Genomic DNA, 20,249 nt, shown 5'->3' on the forward strand with positions numbered 1-20,249 from the left:
ATTATTGCTTCTAGGGCATATTTCCTTCACTTTTTTCTCGCACGCGAGTATTTTACGCTCTTCGTCTGCTTTGTGTGTTTCTCCCGCCCAAGTTTCAAATTTCGCACCGGAATTTTCATTAGGCGCGCGACTTCAGAATTTATCCTCCAACCACATCCCCTTTCTCTCAGTATCCCCCCTCGCTCGTGCCTCCCCCTACCAGCATCTCAAACCGCCGCCGCCGCAACCACATCTACGTTCTGCTCGGATCCAGTCAAGTAACCCACCGATCTCTATCACGTCCCCGGCCTGATTGCTTAAATGGCGTCTGCGAAACATCCTCTTGCCTCCAAATCCCCCCCCCCCCCCCCCCCCCCCCCCCCCCCCCCCCCCGCCAGGAGCTGATGGCCGCTGTGCACCCGGAGGAACACCTCGCCTCCGCCGCCACCGACGATAAGTTAGAGCTAGAGCATCAATCCTAACTGTTGGTCTCCTAAAACGAACGGCTAAGAGCAGCAGGATTCGCAGTGAACAGTACACTGAATAGTACATCACTTGTGCATCCAATGTATTCTAGAACATTCACTTGGCCCTTTCCTGAAAATAAAAAGGTCAATTGGTGTCTCATGGGCCATGTTGTAGCTTGAGTGCAATACGATTTGAGTCCAAAGAGCGTCACAATGCCTGGGAGGGGAGTATGGCGAAAGAGATAGTAAAATAATGTACGTTTTTTGAATTTTCCATGCCACCAAACAAGAGAGTTTGTATTACTAATTTTCCCTCACAAAAAAGAGTTTGTATACTAATTCCTAGTTTTATAATAGCTAATATCATTAATGCATCATTATTTATTTGCCTAAAAGTGATTTTTCTGATTTACTAAAATCAGTTCACAATACTAAGACGTCCATTGCACGTGTATACATACTAATGTTTCTAATAGTTACATGGCAATTTTCAGATATTTGTTTATGCTTGTTGTAAGAAAAGTTGTTTTTAACACATGGCAAATTTACAAATATTTCTACTGGTCACGTGGCAAATTCATAACAGTTTAGTCTTCCAAACATGGCAAATTAGGACGTTTTGTAACTCTCCCATGGTAAAATTTACAGATTTTTCTCCCTTGTTCATGACAATTTTTCTAATTGTTTCTACTTCGTCACATGATAATTTTACATTTTTTTTATTTTCTAAGGAAAATCATTTTATACACATTGCAAATTTTTTTTAAAAAAGAAAATATAGTGGTCACATGAAAAATTCATAGCATTTTGTTTTTCAAACCTGAGAGATTTATAAAATTTAATAATGTGCACATGACAATGTTATGAATTTCATTTTTGCAACGTTCACATGTCTACTTTTTTAGGATTTTTGGTTTTTAAAACATAGGCTTCTAGGATCATGTTTATATTAGGCACATGGTAAATTTACATTTTTTGTGTTTTCATTTTCATTATGGCATTTTCAGAGAATAAAAATGTTTTAGATCTCTAATTTTAATTCTCCCTGTCGCTTGTGTGGCGATTTAATTTTTTTGTATGGTTAGTTTTGTATTACTGGATAGAAAATTTAGTATTTCAAGAATTACAATTATTTTTGTACTACCCACACAATAATATTTGACATTTTTTGTAAAATTTTCATATGGCATTTTTTTTAAATTCTGTGATAAAATAGATACTTTTTAAAGATTCGGGCTATACACGGCAAATTTAGAAACAAATTACTAAATGATGCCAACCGTATCTCTTTCTCTCCTCTTCGCTTCACAAAGCAAATATATTATTAGGTTCATGCCAATTCTAGGTAGTGCACCATGGCAAACTCAATTTCAAGTTTCTGCTTTTTCTTATGACCTGGCAATTTTCAATCAAAGGCTATATCTCACTTCACGCGAGACGGAAGGATCTCTTGTGTGAAGTGTCTACAGTAATGGGCCAGCCCACTCTCGAACATTTAAAAGAAATAAGTGAGCGTTTCTGACGAAGTATAGTAGGGCGTGAAATACTTGAGGCGAAACTGCCGGCTTCAACTGGTTTTTCACGGTTTCCTGTTTTTATTGATTTTTTCCTTTCTTTCTTTTTTCTTCATTTCTATTTTGTTTTCTTTCGGGTTATTTTTTTGTGTTCTTATTTTTTGGTTTGCTTTCCTTATTTCTTCTCCATTTTTTTATTTATTCTTTGTTTCTTTAACTGTTTTTATTGTTATTCTTTCTTATTCATTTTCCTTCTTTTTTCTTCTTTTTTCTTTCTTTCTTTCTTTGTTTTCAATGTTTTTTTTTCTTTCCCTCTTTATTCATTTCGAGGTTTTTCTATTGTTTTTGCATTTTTTTTCTTTCCATTTGTTTGTCATTTCTTTTTTTCTTTGGTTCTTTGTTCATTTTTTTATTTTCGTTTTTTTATTTTTCTTTGTTTCTTTTGGTTTCCATTCTATACTTTTTTTATATGTCAATAACATTTTTCTAATAAACGTTTAACATTTTCCCAATACAAATTCAACACTTCCTCAATACATGGACGACATTTTTATACACATTTTAAACATTTTTCAAATGCTTGATTAAAAAATTCTAATACAAATTTCACATTTTTAATACATGATAAAATATTTTCTATACACATTTTAAATATTTTCAAAATTCTTTATTAGAACTTTTAAATACTCCCTCAATGCCAAAATATAGTGTGCCCACGCTTCCCGAGGTCCAACTTTGACCATAAATTTAACCAATGAGGCCGACTGTGGCGGGAGAAAAAAATATAATTGAAAACTTCTTTTGAATATGAATTCATTGGTATAACTTTTGCTTCCATCGCGGTCGGACTCGTTGGTTAAATTTATGGTCATAGTTGAAGCACAAAAATAGAGGAAGCACTATATCTTGGAACGGAGGGAGTACAAGATTAACATTATTTGAATACATGGTCAGCATTTTTTCTATACACATTTAAAAAAATAAATGCTTGATTAACATTTTGAAATACAAGATTAACATTATTTCAATACATGGTTAACATTTTTCCTATACACACTATTTAAACATTTTCAAATGCTTGACTAGCATTGTTCAAATACAATATTAGCATTTTTTAACACATGGTCAACATATTTTCTATACAGAATTAACATTTTGTAAATGTTTGATTAACATTTTTCACATACTTGTTCAATATTTTTCAAATGCTTGATTACCATTTTTTTCAAATACAAGATTAACATTTTTTTAATACATGGTCAACATTTTCATATACATATTTAACATCTTTCAAATGCTTGATTAACATTTTTCACGTAATTGTTCAACATTTTTCAAATGCTTGATTGTCATTTTTTGCATATACAAGATTAACATTTTTTTCTATACACATTTAACATTTTCACATACTTTTTCATCGTTTTTCAAATTATTGATTTTTTTTCAAATACAAGATTAATTTTTTAATACATGGTCAACATTTGTTCTACACACATTTAACATTTTTCAAATGTTTGATTAACATTTTCCAGATACTCGTTCAACATTTTTTCAAGTGCTTGATTAAAAAAAATCAAATACAAGATTATAATTTTTTTAATACATGAAAAAAAAAATTCTATACACATTTAACATTTTTCAAATGCTAGATAAAGATTTTTCACATACTAGGTCTACATTTTCTTCAAATCCTTGATTTACTTTTTGAAATACATGATCTTTTTTTCATACACATTGTTTTTATTCATATACATTTTTTGTATACATGATAAACATTTTCTGTATGCACATTTAACATTTTTTAAATGCTTGCTTAACAATTTTTCTAATGTTTTATGTACAGGTTTTTTTTGTAATATATATTATTAGAATATTAGAGAAATAAAAACATTTTTTTAAAAAGCAAAAAAGAAACAGAAAACGTGAAAACCCCAAAAGAAAAACGAGGTTGTAGTCTTGCGTGCGCCTGGCCGGCCCATCTTGGGCTCCCTTCACACAAGGGTTCCCTCTGTCGTGCACTTGGTCGACCCATATGCTCGCCACCTTCAGCGAGTCGGAAGGCTATTTCGCTATAAGCGAGGCATAGCCATGCACTAAATTTTCATGCCTTACACACTAGCAGTTTTTTGGCTATGACATCGGTTTTTTAGATTGGACTACTTTTGCATTTATTTTTTCTTTTCACAGTGGTGTTTGGTAGGTCTAATATTGGGCCCGTTGGGCCGTTGAGTTGGGTTCACATTTTTTTCAGCGAAGGAGTTCGTTTGAGAAGGATCTTTTGCATATACCAAAGCGAATCAATCTGTGGTTGGATGTTTAGGAGGACAGTGATTTTCAACCACTAGGGTTCAAGTCCTGGTGCTCGCATTATCCTGAATTTATTTCAGGACTTCCAGCGATGCACGTTCAGTGAGAAAAGACGTTTTCTTTAACTATGAGACGCATGTGATGACTTCTTCAATCCCAAAATAATATGCATTTTTGAAGATGCTCATAGGATAGGATGTCCCTATGTACATAAGGGGTGAGCGCCACGATCCAAGGACCGGGATCCGAATCTCCAAACACCACGGGCGGTTGGCTAGAAAATCACTTCTCTGATACAAGGACACCATACATCGATCCACTCAAACACTGCTCCTTTTTGGCCCGTCTCCCTCCACTTTACCGCCATCAGTGCTGCACACCCCTTCTCTCCGTCCGTGCGGGTGTGTCCCACGGCGCCCCGCCGCTGATCGTGCACGCCTCGGCTGCCACTGCAGCACGTCAAGTCCATGCAGTTTACCTTACGTACCACTCGCTGATCAAACAGAAGCGCCACGGGCAGGAGAGCAGGGAGGGCCTGGGTTGGGTACCGGTGGTGCCCGTCCATCCGCAGACGCAGCGACCGCCCACAGTTGGCAACTGTGGCTCGCTTTCTCTCCGTGTCTGCCGCCGGTAGCTCGCCGAACCCGAGGTGTCCCGGCCGCCGGGGCCCCTTCGGGGAGTTGTCATTTCGTCTAAACAGCAGTATTATTACTCACGTGCTGCCTTCTGGGAGCAAGGTACTTGCAATGCGATGGCAAAGTGTGTGAGTACGACGATGGAGTTTTCCGTTCGCCGGCGTTTAGAGCATCTCCCAAGAGCAGACCAAAAAACGCAGCTGTTATGAATTCATAGCATTTTGTTTTCCAAACATGGCGGATTTATAAATTTAATAATGTGCACATGGCAATGTTATGATTTTTTTAATCTATCACATGGCAAATTTACACAGTTTTGTATGTCTACTTTTCTTTAGGATTTTTAGTTTTTAAAACATAGGCTTTTAGGATTCTGGTCTGCAATTTTGAAAGGATCACCCATGTTCTCAAATTCAAAACCTGCGGCAGCATTCTCACCCTCATCCTGCATAATTATATGTGCATGATCACACAACAAGTCATCACCTCTCACATGGTATCCAGATTACATTGTTTAGCAGGTCCATAAACAACTGCAAAACGTGCCTGCTGAACTTCAAATGCCCTCTCAACATCCTTTCTAGTTGGTTATTGTTGGGCAAAGTGAGATTTTTTCTAACCAATTGGGTTAGAGATGGTGTTAACAAAGGTAGCCCACAGAGGATAGATACCGTCAACCAGATAGCATCCCCTGTTTACTAATGACCATTGACAGTATAGTGGCAAGGAGCTTTTCCTTCAGTCACCCTAGCAAACAGTAGTGAACGCTGCATCACATTGATGTCCTTGTGAGACCCAGGCATGCCAAAAAAAATGTGTCAAATCCAAAGTCTTGTGATGCAACTGCTTCAAGAATGATGGTGGGCTTCTTAACATGACCCTGATATTGCCAAATGATGGTGGGCTTCTTAACATGACCCTGATATTGTCATTGTAAAGTTTTTGGGCGGTTCTTCCATTTCTAATGGATACAGTCAAGAGATCCGAGCAAACCTAGCCACCCTCTTACTTTTGAGATTGCCAAGAGCCTCTCGGTGTCTGGCACTGCTGGTTCTCTTAGGTACTGAGGTCCAAACAGCGAGACCACGACAGTTGCAAACCTGATCATGTCATCTCTTCATGTGGTCTCAGACATCCGTAGGTACTCGTGCCACGAATCATCGATTGTTTCATATGCAAGCATCTGCGGTGCGGCCGTGCACTTCTGATAACCAGAGAACTCAATCCTTCTCACGACATCCTTTTTCAAGATGAAGTAGTCATCAAAGGACCGGACGTCATGGTAGAGACGATCGAAAACATTTTTGCGCATCCAAAAACACAGGCGAAAAATGTCAACGAGGAGGACATTCGGGGCAAAGTAGCCATCCATCAACGTCAAATGGACGCGCGTTTGGTTGCGGTTGAGCATGCGATGACCCTTGATCGAACCGTTGAAGTTGAGAACATGCTCCTCCGCATGTTCCGCGTCTGCAAGGACTGCTTGCATCACTACCGTCTCATCCGTGTAGTTCTCTTTGTCGGACGAGCCGTCGGTGGACTCAACATAGTACTCACATCCAAATCCATTGCTTCAAAGAAGAAGAGACGTTGGCCCCTGCTCGCCCTACCAACGAGGGGCGTGTGCCGTGTACCAATATTTTGGCGGAGGAATCGGCTGCCCACGCCTATCCAATAAGTTGGTCACGAATTGAATGCTAAAGCTTATTGGTCTTGGGGCGAACCAAATAATTGGAGCCCATCCAAATGGTTGCCGGCCCTTTGGTCAACGCCAAAGTTTTGGTCGGGCATCCATCAGCACCAATCCAAACATCCTCTTAGCATGGGCATTTTGTTGAAAAGTTGCTAGGCAAGGTGAGTATCGTAGGAGCTGGCGGTACCTGCGCGACGGTCGAAGGAGATGTGTGGAACGCTGACGGAGAAGCGGCTTGGAGTTAGAGTGTACCGCTAAAGGTGACGGACTCGTCGAGTTCTGCCAGGGGTGTGGCGGGACGGCCGGGATGTTGAGCGATGGCGAGGACAAGAGAGAAAAAACAAAGAAGAGTATGGAGGCGCACGGTTCCAGGTCTACGTGTCTGCTATTCGGACTCCCGCAAAGCCCCAGTTTATCTTGGTTTTTCGTGAAAAAGCATGTCTGAACTGCTCGGCGGATCCAATATAGGCCCTCGATAGATTGCGCAGCACGTCGGAGGGGGCGCTTTGGAAATGAACTTACGGCGACTGATAAACCGCCGTGCTCGAGCCTGAGAGTCAACAGCTTTCTACAACTCTGCTACAAGCCTCGCCGTAGACAAATTAGCATTACAAAACTTTTACAACACACAAGTACGTACATGGGCAGTAACCAACACACGAATCCTGTCAACACTACGCATACCCATTCGGAGGAAAAAAGATGCAGGAGATCACTACCACGCACACTGAGCCGAGCAGGCGAAACCGGAAACTGTCCGTGGAGCCTCTCGCCATCACTCCCCTGGCAGCACTGCTCACCGAGTCACGCGCCAAGGAACCATCACCGCCGCCGCCGCCATGGCAGGCAGCAACGCCGACGCCGACGTCCCGCACGACGTCCAGGCACAGCCCCGAGTTGCCGCTGAGGTCGAGGTTGCGGCCGAGCCGCCGCAGGAACGCGCCGTCGAACGGCACGGCCCCGCCCAGCCCGTTGTTGCTCAGGTTCAGGTGGTATATCCTGTGCAGCCTGCTCAGCCCCGCGGGAATCTCGCCCGTGAGGTTGTTGTCTTCGAGCGAAAGCGTCGTCAGGCTCGCCAGCTGTCCAAACGCCGCCGGTATCGGCCCCGAGTAGCCGGAGCCGGCTAGCCGGAGTTCTTGAAGACGGGCGAGGCTGCCGAGCTCGGACGGCAGCGGGACGCCCATCGGGTTGTTGTCCATGATCAGGTACTGGAGATTCCGGAGAGCGGAGAGGCCAGGAGGGAAGTGCCCATTGAGGCCGTTGTTGCTTAGCGCCAGGAAGGTGAGGGAGGTGAGGTTGGCGACGGTCTCCGGAATGCCGCCGGTGAGGTTGTTGGAGCTCAGGTCCAGCTTCTGCAGCTGGCGCAGGTCGCCAATCCGGCCAGGGATGGGGCCGGACAGCGCGTTGTAGCTGAGGTCGAGGCCGACCAAGCCCTTGAGCTCGCTGATCCGGGTCGGCACCGGCCCGGAGAGGGAGTTGTAGCTGAGGTCGAGGTGCACGAGCGACCTGAGCTCGCCGATGCCCCGCGGGATCTCGCCACGGACGAGGCCGTTCTGGGAGATGGTGAGCACCTGGAGGGACCTGAGCCTGACGAGCTGCGGCGGCATGACGCCGGACAGCGAGGGGTTGGCCCGGATGCTGAGCTGCTGCAGGGTGGAGGACGAGAGGTTGGCGGAAGGGAGGACGAGGGCGGTGACGGCGGCCGGGTTGTTGAAGCAGTGGACGAAGAAGAGGGACTGGAGGCGGGGCAGGGTGAGCACCTGGGGCGGGAAGGCGGCCGCGTCCTTGCACGACGGGTTGGGCTCCACGCCGAAGTCCAGCCGCGTGACGTGCAGCGGCGCCGCGGTGCCCGGCGCCGGCTTGCACTCGAGCCCCGGCCAGGGCGCGCCGCAGGGGTCGGGGCTCTCGGAGCGCCAGTCCCGGTCGGAGGACACGGCGTCCATGACGAGGAACAGCGTCTCCCTCTCCGCCGCGTCCATGGCCGCGGCCGCCGAGAGCAGGCACAGGAAGACCGCGATGGAGGCCGGCATCGTGGCGTCCGTTTTGCTCCGAGGCTATGCGTTTGACGAGCGTGGTTTTCCCGGGGTTTAAGAGCAGCAGGGGTCGGCCGCGTGGGCGACGCAGATGGGGCCAGTGCGCGGTGCGGTGATTGACGTGACGTGACCGGCCATGGGCAGAGAGAGCATCGTGCAAAGAGAGGTTTGCGTTCGGGACGCCGGGAAGAACCTCGGCCTCGCACGATTTAGCGGTACGAGCAGCGCACAGGAGGCTGCTGTCCGCACAGTGGGAGGCACCAAAGCGCAGTGCACGCAGTGTGGCACGTCATGTTTTCCACAAGGAACCGCGCATATGGTCCTCGCTACCGAAGGACGGGGGCTAGCAGTACTACTACTGCTACATAAGATAGGTTGACTGGTGAGGCACTAGTTAAGTCGCCGGGTAAAACTGGGTTATCAGGCCAAGTACAAGAGAGAGGGGCCTCAGCGCTGCGAGTTTTGGACGAGTAATACCTGCATGGCATGCCTGCGTGTTGGTGTTCATCCATCAGAAAGGCGTGGTGCTGCTGACACAGCTAGCAGAGAAGGGTACTTAATTTAAGTGTAAGTGACAGAAAGGAAACATGTTTTGTTCGGTCGGCAGAAGTTCATAAGCCATCTCCGCAAATAGCAAACATAGCATTAACAAAAATAATACTCTCTCCGTCCAGAATTACTTGTCATCAAAATGGATGAGAATGGATGTATCTAGACTAAAAAACATCTAGATACATCCATTTCAATGACAAGTATTTTCGGAAGGAGAGAGTACTAGCAGCATCGAAACAAAAGGAACTCAGATAGTCAGATGTAAATATCAAAATCAAAATGCAGTACACCCTTTCTTTCTAAATGTAACACGTTTTGACGCTTCAGCTTAAACTCAGAGGTAGTAGCACTCAAACATTTCAGAAGGCATTAAAGAAGCTCATACTGAGAGTGGCATTTTAGTTAGCTCTCGGCCTCTATGGATGCCGATTTTTTGAAAAATTCAAAATTTCGGTTTCAAAAAAAATTCTGAATTTGCTTGTACAAGTAAACAATGATGTGAGGCGTACATGTGTAAAATTTCGGAATGAAATACGTTAAAATGCGACCTGTACAAAAAAGACAAATCCATGTCTGAAAAGGATAAATAGCATCATGCGTTAAAAAGCCCTAGATTTGTCTTTTTCGCACAACCCTTGTTTCAACGTACTCCCTCCGTCCCAAAATTCTTGTCTTAGATTCGTCTAGATACGGATATATCTAATACTAAAACGTGACTTGATACATCCGTATTTAGATAAATTTAAGACAAGAATTTTGGGACGGAGGGAGTATTTTGTTCTGAAAATTTACACATTTATGCACTATGCCTTCATCTATCTATGTTTTTTTTCCAGTTCTTTTCTGGATTGTAAAAATATGAATTTTCAAGAATTTTAAATTTTGCATTTGGAGTCCTCCATGAGCTCGGACTCCAAAAGCAATTTCTGCTCAATACTCGTGTTTCCAATCGATAGCAACAAACCTAAGCAGAAACAAAAGTAAGAGTCCGATGAGACAGAAAGTCGCACGGTTGCAAGAAAGCACATGCTGGTCTGCTAGAAGTGCATTATCTAGCCCACACAGACCAAGGCGGAGCGAAAGTGAGCTCGTACGAGGCTATGGCCTGTACCATGCGCTCACTCGGGTGTGTGCCGTGACAACACGTCCTGGCCAACGTGACGTAAAGATGTCTGGCTCATCCAATAGTGGGAAGGCGTGCATCCGTGCTTGCCCGCCGTATGGCAGGTCGAGGTGATGGATCAAGTTAGGATTCCCTACAAAAGCAAGACGCCATGTGATGCTTGCAGGCTTGCAGCTGAAGGGGCCTGCAACTTCATCATCTTGTGATCATGGATCATAAACCATGCAACTTGTCCAATCACGAGTTTTAACTGGTGTAGAATGATCATTGTTTGGAGTAGTAGCTAGTAGCACGCCAGCCAGCTCAGTATTTCTTGAACATATGATGCTCTGGCAGAGAGTGTTTTACTTCCACAAATCAATGTTACTAAAGGCCTGTTCGGTTCCTCTCCGCTCCCTGGACTGCGCCCCCGGAGCGGAGGAAACTGCAGCTTATTTCCACGGAGCAGCTCAAACCGAGCTCCTGGAGCTCCGCGGAGTGGAGCGAACGGGAACAGGCCTTAAGCTAGAATTAGAAGTACAGGAAGATGTGTCACAAAGGAGAAGCACGTGCATCCACTCAATTGCGACTTGAGAGTTCCACAAGCAAATGCCAGCTGCTTATACCGCTAAGAAACTACGAGAGCGGATGCACTGGAGAAAAGTCAGGAAACAAAGATCATGAGCGCCAGCTCACTAGCAGTTGCCGCATTAGAGCAGCCAAAACGGCGCCGGCCGAGATATTGACCACGTTGACAACATCATTGTTCAGCTGCATAGAGAAATATACACTTTTTTTAGCTTTGTGGGGAACTTCTGGTGTCAACATATAACTATATAATGTGCAGATAATGTGACCCTGAAAAGTAAACCAAAAGAACAGCTTAAATAAGAGTATACATCAATGCGGATGACACTATCCTGGTTACTATTGTTCGGGAGACATGGGTCTACACTAATTCTGTTAACTGAATGTTCCATATCTAATTAGCCCGAGATTTTTACTTGACACACCTAAAAGAAGAGGGATCAAGAGTGCTGTACAGACATCAATGATTCTGGGGTTATTTTTTTTCTCCAAAACCACATGCCCTAGTGAAACAGAAACGTGGATATTAAATTGGTAGATTCTGCACCCGCAAGCCTCGACAATATGCATTTCTGGACTATGCATCAATTGGTACAGCCAATACCAAAAAATAGGCCTATTAATTTATTTATTACAATGGCATTTGCATTATGCCATAGGCTGAAATATCGTTCAGGCCTTCATGAACCTACATTACAGAGACACGCACCACTGAATGGGGATTATATGGTGGCAACTACACCATGACATATGCTGAAAAATACCCGCCATCATTTAGGCTACAAACGACCTAGGAATGCATGTTGAGTACAAAGAGAGGATGATTGTCCAAAAGAGATAAATATAACTGGCACATGCAAGATTCCCCTGTTTGAAAATTTTCACCATAGCATTGGGCAATTTGTGGTTGTTGTGACGGCTGTACTTATTTTTCATAGCTCTCAGTATTACAATGTTTGCTAAATCGAATTAAAGTTATGCTATTCCATAATTGTCTTCTCACATTTGATCTAGTGAGTTTCAGAGTGCAATAATATATTTATTAGCAACTAGATCAAGAACAATCTAGCCAGCCCAAACACTCAGATTCCAAAAGGAGTCCAACCAAATAAGATTATCACAATCCATCACAATGCCAAAAGGAGACTTTGCCTAGTTACTCACAGTGTTCAGGCAGGCCAACTTGGTGATGCAAATATGAGGCTAAACTTTCAACAACAAGAGTATAACAGAACACAAAAGGCAAACACAGCTTTACTAGGGAAACTAAGGCCTTTTTTGGATTGCAGGGATAGGAAAAATGTAAGACAGATTGATGTCAACTACTATGAATTCCTACAGGATTTCGAAAAACATGAATTTTATAAGAGATGTCTTTGGATGGTGCACAGGTAATAAACACAAGAATTTTAGAGGATTGAGAGAGAGTAGAGAGAATGAGTGCACCTGCATTGGACTTAGGAAAAAATAAAATGAGGTTTGAGTTCATGCTGTAATTCCTATGGAATGGAGTGTATAGGAATGGATTCCATAGAAATTTGGTGAACCGATTCTTATGATCCAAAGGCCTTCTATAGAAAAAAAAACCTATCTCTTAACAACAATATATATAAAGCATCAGCATTCAGCATCTGAAAGTTTAGGCTCACCCATTCAAAACCTTCCTTATCCTGCAGCGTTGCGCCAATCAAACTCTCGCCAAAATTTGCAATCTGGGATGCAAGAACACATAGCACACCCTGTGGTAGATTTACCTGTAAAGCAAATCATTTTTCTTTTTTTTTTCAATAACCATATTCCTGAGTTACAGTCCAAGGTAAAAAAAAGTACAATAATTACTGCCACTTCCATATCAAAATTTTGATTACTATCCTCCTAGATGCAAATGCAAGGAGCTTAACATTGCAGGTCGTATGCTCCCAACATTGCTCTAATATGTGTTCTAGCCATTGACACTATCAGATTATAAGAGCATGAGATAGTAGGCATATAAACAACATGACACATGCAAGTCTAATTACAGTTAAATAACTGGAGAAGATGTCCATAGTACATAATTTTAAAAATTGTTTACCTGCCCCAAAATATAACCAATCCCTGCCAGAAACGTTGATGCTACAATTCCAGCAAGAGTGCCCTCAACACTGACTGCACCTTCTGTACCTCTTGGAACAATCTTAAATGTTGTCACTAGGTAACTACTCTACAAAAAGAACAGAACTGAGCTCTAAGTATGATATTGAAGCTTTAACAATTAGTACAGTTTATTAAGTTTGCACAGGTAAGCACCAAATAGACCATCAACTATCTAAAGGTCATGCAAATAGAGTGGTAAATGACCAGGACCTTACGTTGTTCTTCCATATGCCTTCCCTATTTCACTGGAAACTGTATCACTGAGTTTAGTACAGAAACTTGCAACAAAGCCAAGTGTCCAGAGTTCCGCGAATGCTCCCCCGCCCACATTATATACTGATAGGAGAGCACAGACACAACCAGCAGCACTAGAACCAATAACACTACCAGGACCTCTCCTTCCTCCTTTTTTCTCAGCCACTCCCAAAGCTTCTTTTTGTTTTATCTTTAACTTGGTCACTGCTGTGCCCTGCATATTAAAAGCAAAATAAATAACCTAGACTGATGATGTACTGGGATTGACATGATGGATACAGCAGATTAGTTGCCTTTGTCAGGTAGTGCAACCAGCCTAAGGAGGGTCATGGAACTATGTCCCACAATCGACAGAACACATACATCCATAAATTTACAACTGCTAGCTTTCCGAACAGGCAGTGGAAGTTGCATAGCAAAGATTGCCTATCAATGAACACTTGAACAGAATAATCATACATTGTGATTATTTATTTTCTGGCAATACATATTTAAATAATTTCACAGGAAATACCAATCTCAATTCTCCTTTAGCAAGGGCAAATCATAAACTGGAGAAAAGTGTCTCTTATGCACAACCTCCACCTGATTTGAAAGATTAAAACATGTGATGATCACTCATTCATGATTCATCTGTGGTTCTAAAGAGCAGAACAAATAAAGGAAGTTTGGAAGTTTTGGCAAAGCCTGGATTTCCTAACTGGCAAGATTGCCAAATCAAGACTTCCCTATTTCAATATATAGGCAGCATCGGAAAAGAGCGACCCCCTTACTAGCCCGTTTCTCTCCCTATAGCAGGGGAGGTGAAACCTCCCCTTCCAGATTGCTGGCATCAGGATGATCTACCTGGGTGAATATCACAGCAGCCTGCACCAAAAATGGCATTCTATCTTATAGGCACTTCGTCTTGCGGTTTGCCTGGGCTTTGAAAAGGTTCTGTCTCCACCACTGATATACAGATTTGTATGGGTATGAAACTAGAGTAATTCAGATTTCCGGTCAATTCATGTACAACTTGAGCAAGACAGAAATATGAAACTATCTTGTCTGTAATCATGTCTATAAAGCTAGTTTATCCCTTACAATTTTGACAAACTTGGCTGTGGGAAATTGCTACTTTGCATCAATTGCTGACAGACACCAGAAAGCACCGATTTTGCCGGTACCATTACCAAGGCTAGGTAATCCGCTAGAAGACACCGCAATCGCTAAAATAATATTTATTGGGCAGGGAGTAGAGAGAACACCGATGAAACATGTCCTATTAAGAAATGAAGATCATCGGTCGGCGACAACGCCTCAACAGTAATTCTAAAACCGTGACAAAAACGGCCGTATTGCTAAATTTCAGATTTATCACAGCATCTCAGGCAAAGCAGCACCCGATCCACTCACCACCACGAAGTAGGCGGCGACGAGGAGGTAAGCCCGGGCCCCAAATGCGCGCCACGTGAGGGTGCCGAGGACGTAGGCGGCCGCGATGCCGGAGGCGGAGAGGCCGGAGAGGAGCAGCGGCGTGCCCGCGACGAAGATGGCGACGTTGGTTGTGGCAGCCGAGCTCCACGTAGGCGGGGACGCCTGGAAGGCGCCGGCGACCGCGTCCCGGAGGCCCGCCGCCGCCGCGGCAATGTCCGGGAGCGCGCGCGGAGGGGCAGGGGACAGGTGACGCGAAACCCTGCTCCGGCGAGGGGCTAGGGGCAGGGTCCCGGGCGCGAGGAGGGAGGAGGAGCGGGAGGGGACGAGGGGACGAGGCGGAGAGGAGAGGGGGCCGTGGAGCAGCGGCAGGAGACCGCACGCCATTTTCCGCCACCGTCTAGTCTTTTTTTTTTTTTGATTCGCCACCGTCGACTCTGTCAACCGTGCGAGACTCCTCACTCCTCAGCCTCCAGGTCCAGGTCAGTGCTGACGCATACCACGAAATACGCCTTTGCACATGGTTTGTGGTAGCGCTTGGAAGACGTCTTCTGGTTGGGTTTACGGAGTTCAGAAAGTACGTTTCCAGTTAGGCGTGTCGGGCGTGGGTATAAAGACCGCACCCCCTTCCAGCCCTGGGCGACGCCGCCGCCCGCTGTTCTATTCAAACCCTAGCCGCCATCGCAGATGGCTATCTGCGTCGACGCATCCCGGTTCCTGATACGTTTCGTCGGTGTTTTCTTCGGATATCTCGTGCGCGTTTCTTGACTCTTTCTTGCCTCCCGGAAAGGACGTGCTTCTTCTTCTTCTTGCTGCCAAGTGATGTTTGGGTTATTGCGCAAGGGCTTTGAGCAGTTCACGGCATGGTTTCTGCCTGACGCGATGAGATCACAAGTTATTTACCATCCCTTCTGATGGCAGCACCTCGTTCGTCTCTCTCCCCTTCGTTTTGATGATGATGGTTATATGCGGTTGAGCAAGAAAATCGTGCCGTTCCGAGTTCTTTCTTTTTGCTCTGTTTTGGAATTAACAATCTGGCGCCTTTTTGCCCTCGTTTACTTTCACAAAATCTTCCGTTGCCAAGTGATGTTTGGGTTATTGCGCAAGGGCTTTGAGCAATTTGGTTGGCACTTCTGTGCTAATGCTGTGAGATTAAAACTACATGACATCCCTCCTGATGGCAATTTGGTACCCAAGTACTTTGTAGATATTTTGCACTGTTTTTCTGTGTTGTACAACCATAAGCACTAGACATTGTTTTTCGGTGTAATTTGTATGGACTTGGTATGTCTTAATTGTTTTCAGAGTAATTCTATCGGCTTCGCGAAGTTTAACTCAACCAAATTCCACTGCTATTCCAGACCATGTAAGATGACAAAAACTACAAATGGACAGCAGGCAAAAGTAGTGGCATATTTGTTCTTGCATCACCTGTTTGTCTCACACCAGAGCTAGCTCACATCCTTAGATTTGATACTAGTCCAAAAGTGTCACCCCTAACATATCAATAATAGCCGGATAAACTGACCTAAACCTACCATGAAGTAGGTTCAGTTCCGAAAATATTCCCTTCAGTTTGATTGCTGCAATGTTGTGACCTGATCTCCTGTTTCAAACCGCATCAGTTTGATTGCTCCAAGAGTGCCCACATTAGAACCGCGTTTGGCTGATAGCGTACCTCAAAAAAAAGCATTGACTATCAACTGATACTTCAATGGAATACAGATTGTGCTCTATTTAAGGGATGGTTTTTGGTGAAGTGAATATGAAAGTTCGGGAAGAAAATTTTAAGAGGCTTGTGTGTTACCCAATCATGGATTTTTGAAGTCCATTCTAATCTACTAATCTAGTATTATGTCACAGTATATTCTCCAGCTTTGTATCCTTTGTCCAATAGTAACAATGAAATACGGGCACCATCAACATCGGCACCACTGATTCTCTCTTCCAATATGGCAAATTACCTCATCTACTTATAATTGTGCAAAAGCAACTTCATCCATATATGCACTGAATAGAAGAAAGGAAGCCAGTGCTGCTGACCCTATAGCAAATCCCTTTGTAGTAGCTTTTTTGCTGTGTTACCCACAGCATCCAGAATGTTCGTGATTTCCCTAACACTTTCAGGCTGCGGAATTTACTCAATCAGTGTTAGGATGGTGAGAAGTGATAACATAAATAGTTAGAACCCATCTATAAGCATGAATAGTTAAATGCTAGATTTGTTTTACAGCCCGTTGCAGGAAGAAATTTTAGACTGCTTCGAATCTGTACAACTGATTATATTACATAAACAGTATACCGTCTGCGCATTACCGTTGACATAATTCTTTCAATAGAGTCGAAAGAGGAAATTTAAAACCTTCAATAGTAATTGTCATAATTCTTTCGATAGAGTTGATACTACTTACTTGATACTTGTTCTTCGAAAAATATAGCATATGCTCATTACCATTGACATGAAAAGTGATATTGTTTTTGTTGCAATCAATAACAACTCTTACAATATTAAGAAAAGGTCTACCATGGATAACCAATATATTATCGTCCTCAGGTATATCAAGAGTAATAAAGTAACAATGTAACATTAGCAATTACAACAGGGATATCCTCACAAATTCTAATAGATGTAGCAGTTGATTTATCAGCCATGTGATGATGCCCACCAAGACACAGAAGTCAAAATTAAACCATGGTGCTTATTCAGTGTACAGGAGCCAACAAGTAGACTAGAAACAAGACAGAGGTAACTAATCAAAAACAACTTCAGGGCAAAAGAATGTAATGCTAGAGGCCTAAAGTTAGCCACATGACACCACAACCGGTTACAGCCATGGCACCACAACCATTGCTTGTGCTCATTGGTGGGATAAACTGTCTTATCTTTTATAGTTTTCTTCTCCTGTTAATTTAAATGTTCTTGGTTTACGACTAATTTCCTTTAATGATGGTGCAGGTGTTACAAAGGGGAATATCTGATCATACTCCTCTTGTAGACTCCGGTGAAGCGGTACACTGGGGAAACAAGAATGTCTTCTCTTTTGAGGCTGTGTGGTTCGAGAGGGAGGATTTTCTTGAGCTTATAGCTAGGGAATGGGCAGTGAAACAAAGGGGAGAGTCGAATATTGATAAATGACAGTATAAAATTAGACATCTTAGACAGTTCTTGAGGAGATGGGCTAACAGTAATAATGGAGTTTGTAGGAAAGAGAAAGAAAGATTGTTGAAGATCATTAATAACCTTGACATAAAGGCTGAAAGCACCTCGCTGGACATGGATGAACGAGTGAATAAAAGAGAAACAGAGGTGAGTCTGGCGAAGCTACTTAGAGAAAAGGAATTAAAATGGGCACTTAGAGCGAAAGTGTGCCGGGTTGTTCAAGGAGATAATAACACATAATTTTTCCATATGTTTGCCAATGGGAAACATAGGAAAAAGAGAATTATTCAACTTGAACAAGATGAGGGTACGATTGTTGGTCATGAAAATCTAAAAACGTATATCACCAACTATTATAAAACTTTGTTTGGGGCCCCGACAGAGAATTATGTCGCCCTCGATGAGAGCATGGTGGATGACATTCCTCAACTGTCGGATGATGAGAACGAGGTACTCATTGCTCCTTTTTCCTGAGAAGGAGGTGTTTGAAGCGATATCACAAATGAAAAATAATAATGCACCTGGTCTAGATGGCTTCCCTGCCGAATTCCATAAAAAATGTTGGGGTATTATTAAAGGTGACTTGATGTCTATGTTTTATGATTTGTTTAATGGCCATCTTCAACTTTTTAAGTTAAACTTCGGCACCATCGCGTTGTTACCAAAGAAGGTGGAAGCAATTCACATTGAGAAATTCAGACCGATATGTTTGCTCAATGCGAGCTTCAAAATTTTCACTAAAGTTGGCACTAAATGTTTGACACAAGTTGCACATTTGGTGGTGCAGCCAACCCAGACTGCCTTTATGCTAGGACGACACATTCTCGAGGGGGTGGTCGTTTTACATGAGACCTTGCATGAAATTCACTCGAAGAAGTTCGATGGAGTGGTCTTTAAAGTGGATTTCGAAAAGGCTTATGATAAAGTGAAATGGCCATTTTTACATCAGGCTTTGCGTATGAAAGGGTTTGATCAGGAATGGAGGAAACAGGTCGAGTCCTTCGTACAAGGAAGTAGCATCAGAATCAAGGTAAATGATGATATTGGTCATTATTTTCAGACGCTAAAAGGACTGAGACATGGTGATCGGATGTCTCTAATCCTTTTTGATGTCATCGTTGATATGTTGGTTGTTCTTGTTAATAGAGCAAAACAAGATGACCAAGTAGGTGGTCTTATCCCACATTTGGTAGATGGTGGGGTTTCCATTCTTCAATATGCCGATGACACCATTATTTTCATGAAACATGACCTTGCTAAGGCTAGAAACATGAAGTTAGTGTTGTGCCTTTTCGAACAGTTGTCGGGACTGAAAATTAATTTTAATAAGAGTGAGCTGTCCTGCTTTGGATGCGCCAAAGAAGAACAAGAAACTTACAAGCAACTATTTGGGTGTGAATTAGGTCTGTTGCCCTTCACATACTTAGGGATTCCAATTCACCACCACAAGCTCACAAATAAAGAATGGAAGTGTATTGAGGATCGGTTTGAAAAGAAGCTGAGTTGCTGGAAGGGCAAACTCTTGTCATATGGAGGAAGATTGATTCTTATTAATTCGGCACTCACAAGTATGCCATCGTTTCTTCTTTCTTTCTTTGAAGTCCCGGTTGGGGTGCGGAGAAGATTGGATTTTCATAGATCTAGATTTTTTTGGCAAATTGATGAAAACAAGGTTAAATATAGATTGGCAAAATGGGACGTAATCTGTAGACCGAAGGACCAGGGAGGCTTGGGTATTGAAAATATGGAGGTGAAAAACAGGTGTTTGCTCAACAAATGGTTGTACCGTCTTTCAGTAGAAAGAGAACGGGTTTGGATTTAGTTGCTGCATAATAAATATCTCCATTCCAAAACGCCTGCCTAGGTTACAGCTCAACCATCTGATTCTCCATTCTGGAAGGGGGTTATGAAGACAAAGGTCACCTTCTTCAACAAGACTAAATTCATTGTAGGGAATGGAAGAGATACTAGGTTTTGGGAGGACATATGGCTAGGAGAAACCCCACTGGCCATGCAGTATCCATCCTACAGCATTGCTCAATGGAAAGAGGTTTCTGTTGCCTCAGTTTTGGGATCCACTCTGCTTAATATGCAGTTTCGGCGGTCAGTTATAGGTGAGCGATGGGATAGATGGTTACATCTCATGCGTAGGTTAATGGGGGTTAACCTTTCAGATGATCCAGACTCTCTGCACTGGAAGCTATCCAGGTCAGGAGTTTTCTTGGTTAAATCAATGTACACGGATTTGATTAACACCAGGACTATCCCGAGGACGTTTCATATTTGGAAAATTAAGGTGCCTCTAAAAATAAAAGTGTTTATGTGGTTCATGCATAAGGGCGTGATTCTAACTAAAGATAAGCGTAAGTGGGAAGGAAGTAAAAGATGCTGCTTTTGCGACCAGGTTGCAACAAT

The 20,249-nt window shown here is 43.2% G+C and overlaps 2 protein-coding genes across 3 annotated transcripts; both read right to left on the bottom strand.

Moving 5' to 3' along the window:
* Nucleotides 1-7,152: 7,152 nt before the first annotated feature.
* LOC125548595 (receptor like protein 29) lies at nt 7,153-8,824 on the bottom strand. Its single transcript, XM_048712161.1, has one exon. It carries the CDS (start codon nt 8,623-8,625, stop codon nt 7,270-7,272), a length of 1,356 nt encoding a protein of 451 aa, XP_048568118.1. The 5' UTR covers nt 8,626-8,824; the 3' UTR covers nt 7,153-7,269.
* A 1,804-nt stretch (nt 8,825-10,628) lies between these two features.
* Nucleotides 10,629-15,122, bottom strand: LOC125544699 (protein VTE6, chloroplastic). 2 transcript variants are annotated; one of them, XM_048708443.1, is made up of 5 exons: nt 14,657-15,122; nt 13,222-13,475; nt 12,945-13,068; nt 12,520-12,624; nt 10,629-11,053 (listed from the first exon to the last, which is right to left on the bottom strand). In XM_048708443.1, exons 1-5 carry the CDS (start codon nt 15,059-15,061, stop codon nt 10,961-10,963), a joined length of 981 nt encoding a protein of 326 aa, XP_048564400.1. In that variant the 5' UTR covers nt 15,062-15,122; the 3' UTR covers nt 10,629-10,960. The 2 variants fall into 2 exon arrangements, with proteins under 2 accessions (XP_048564400.1, XP_048564401.1); XM_048708444.1 differs by lacking the exon at nt 10,629-11,053 and adding an exon at nt 11,093-12,441.
* Nucleotides 15,123-20,249: the final 5,127 nt, after the last annotated feature.

Source organism: Triticum urartu, chromosome 3, assembly GCF_003073215.2.
Source record: "Triticum urartu cultivar G1812 chromosome 3, Tu2.1, whole genome shotgun sequence".
In the NCBI taxonomy this organism is placed as follows: Eukaryota; Viridiplantae; Streptophyta; class Magnoliopsida; order Poales; family Poaceae; genus Triticum; species Triticum urartu.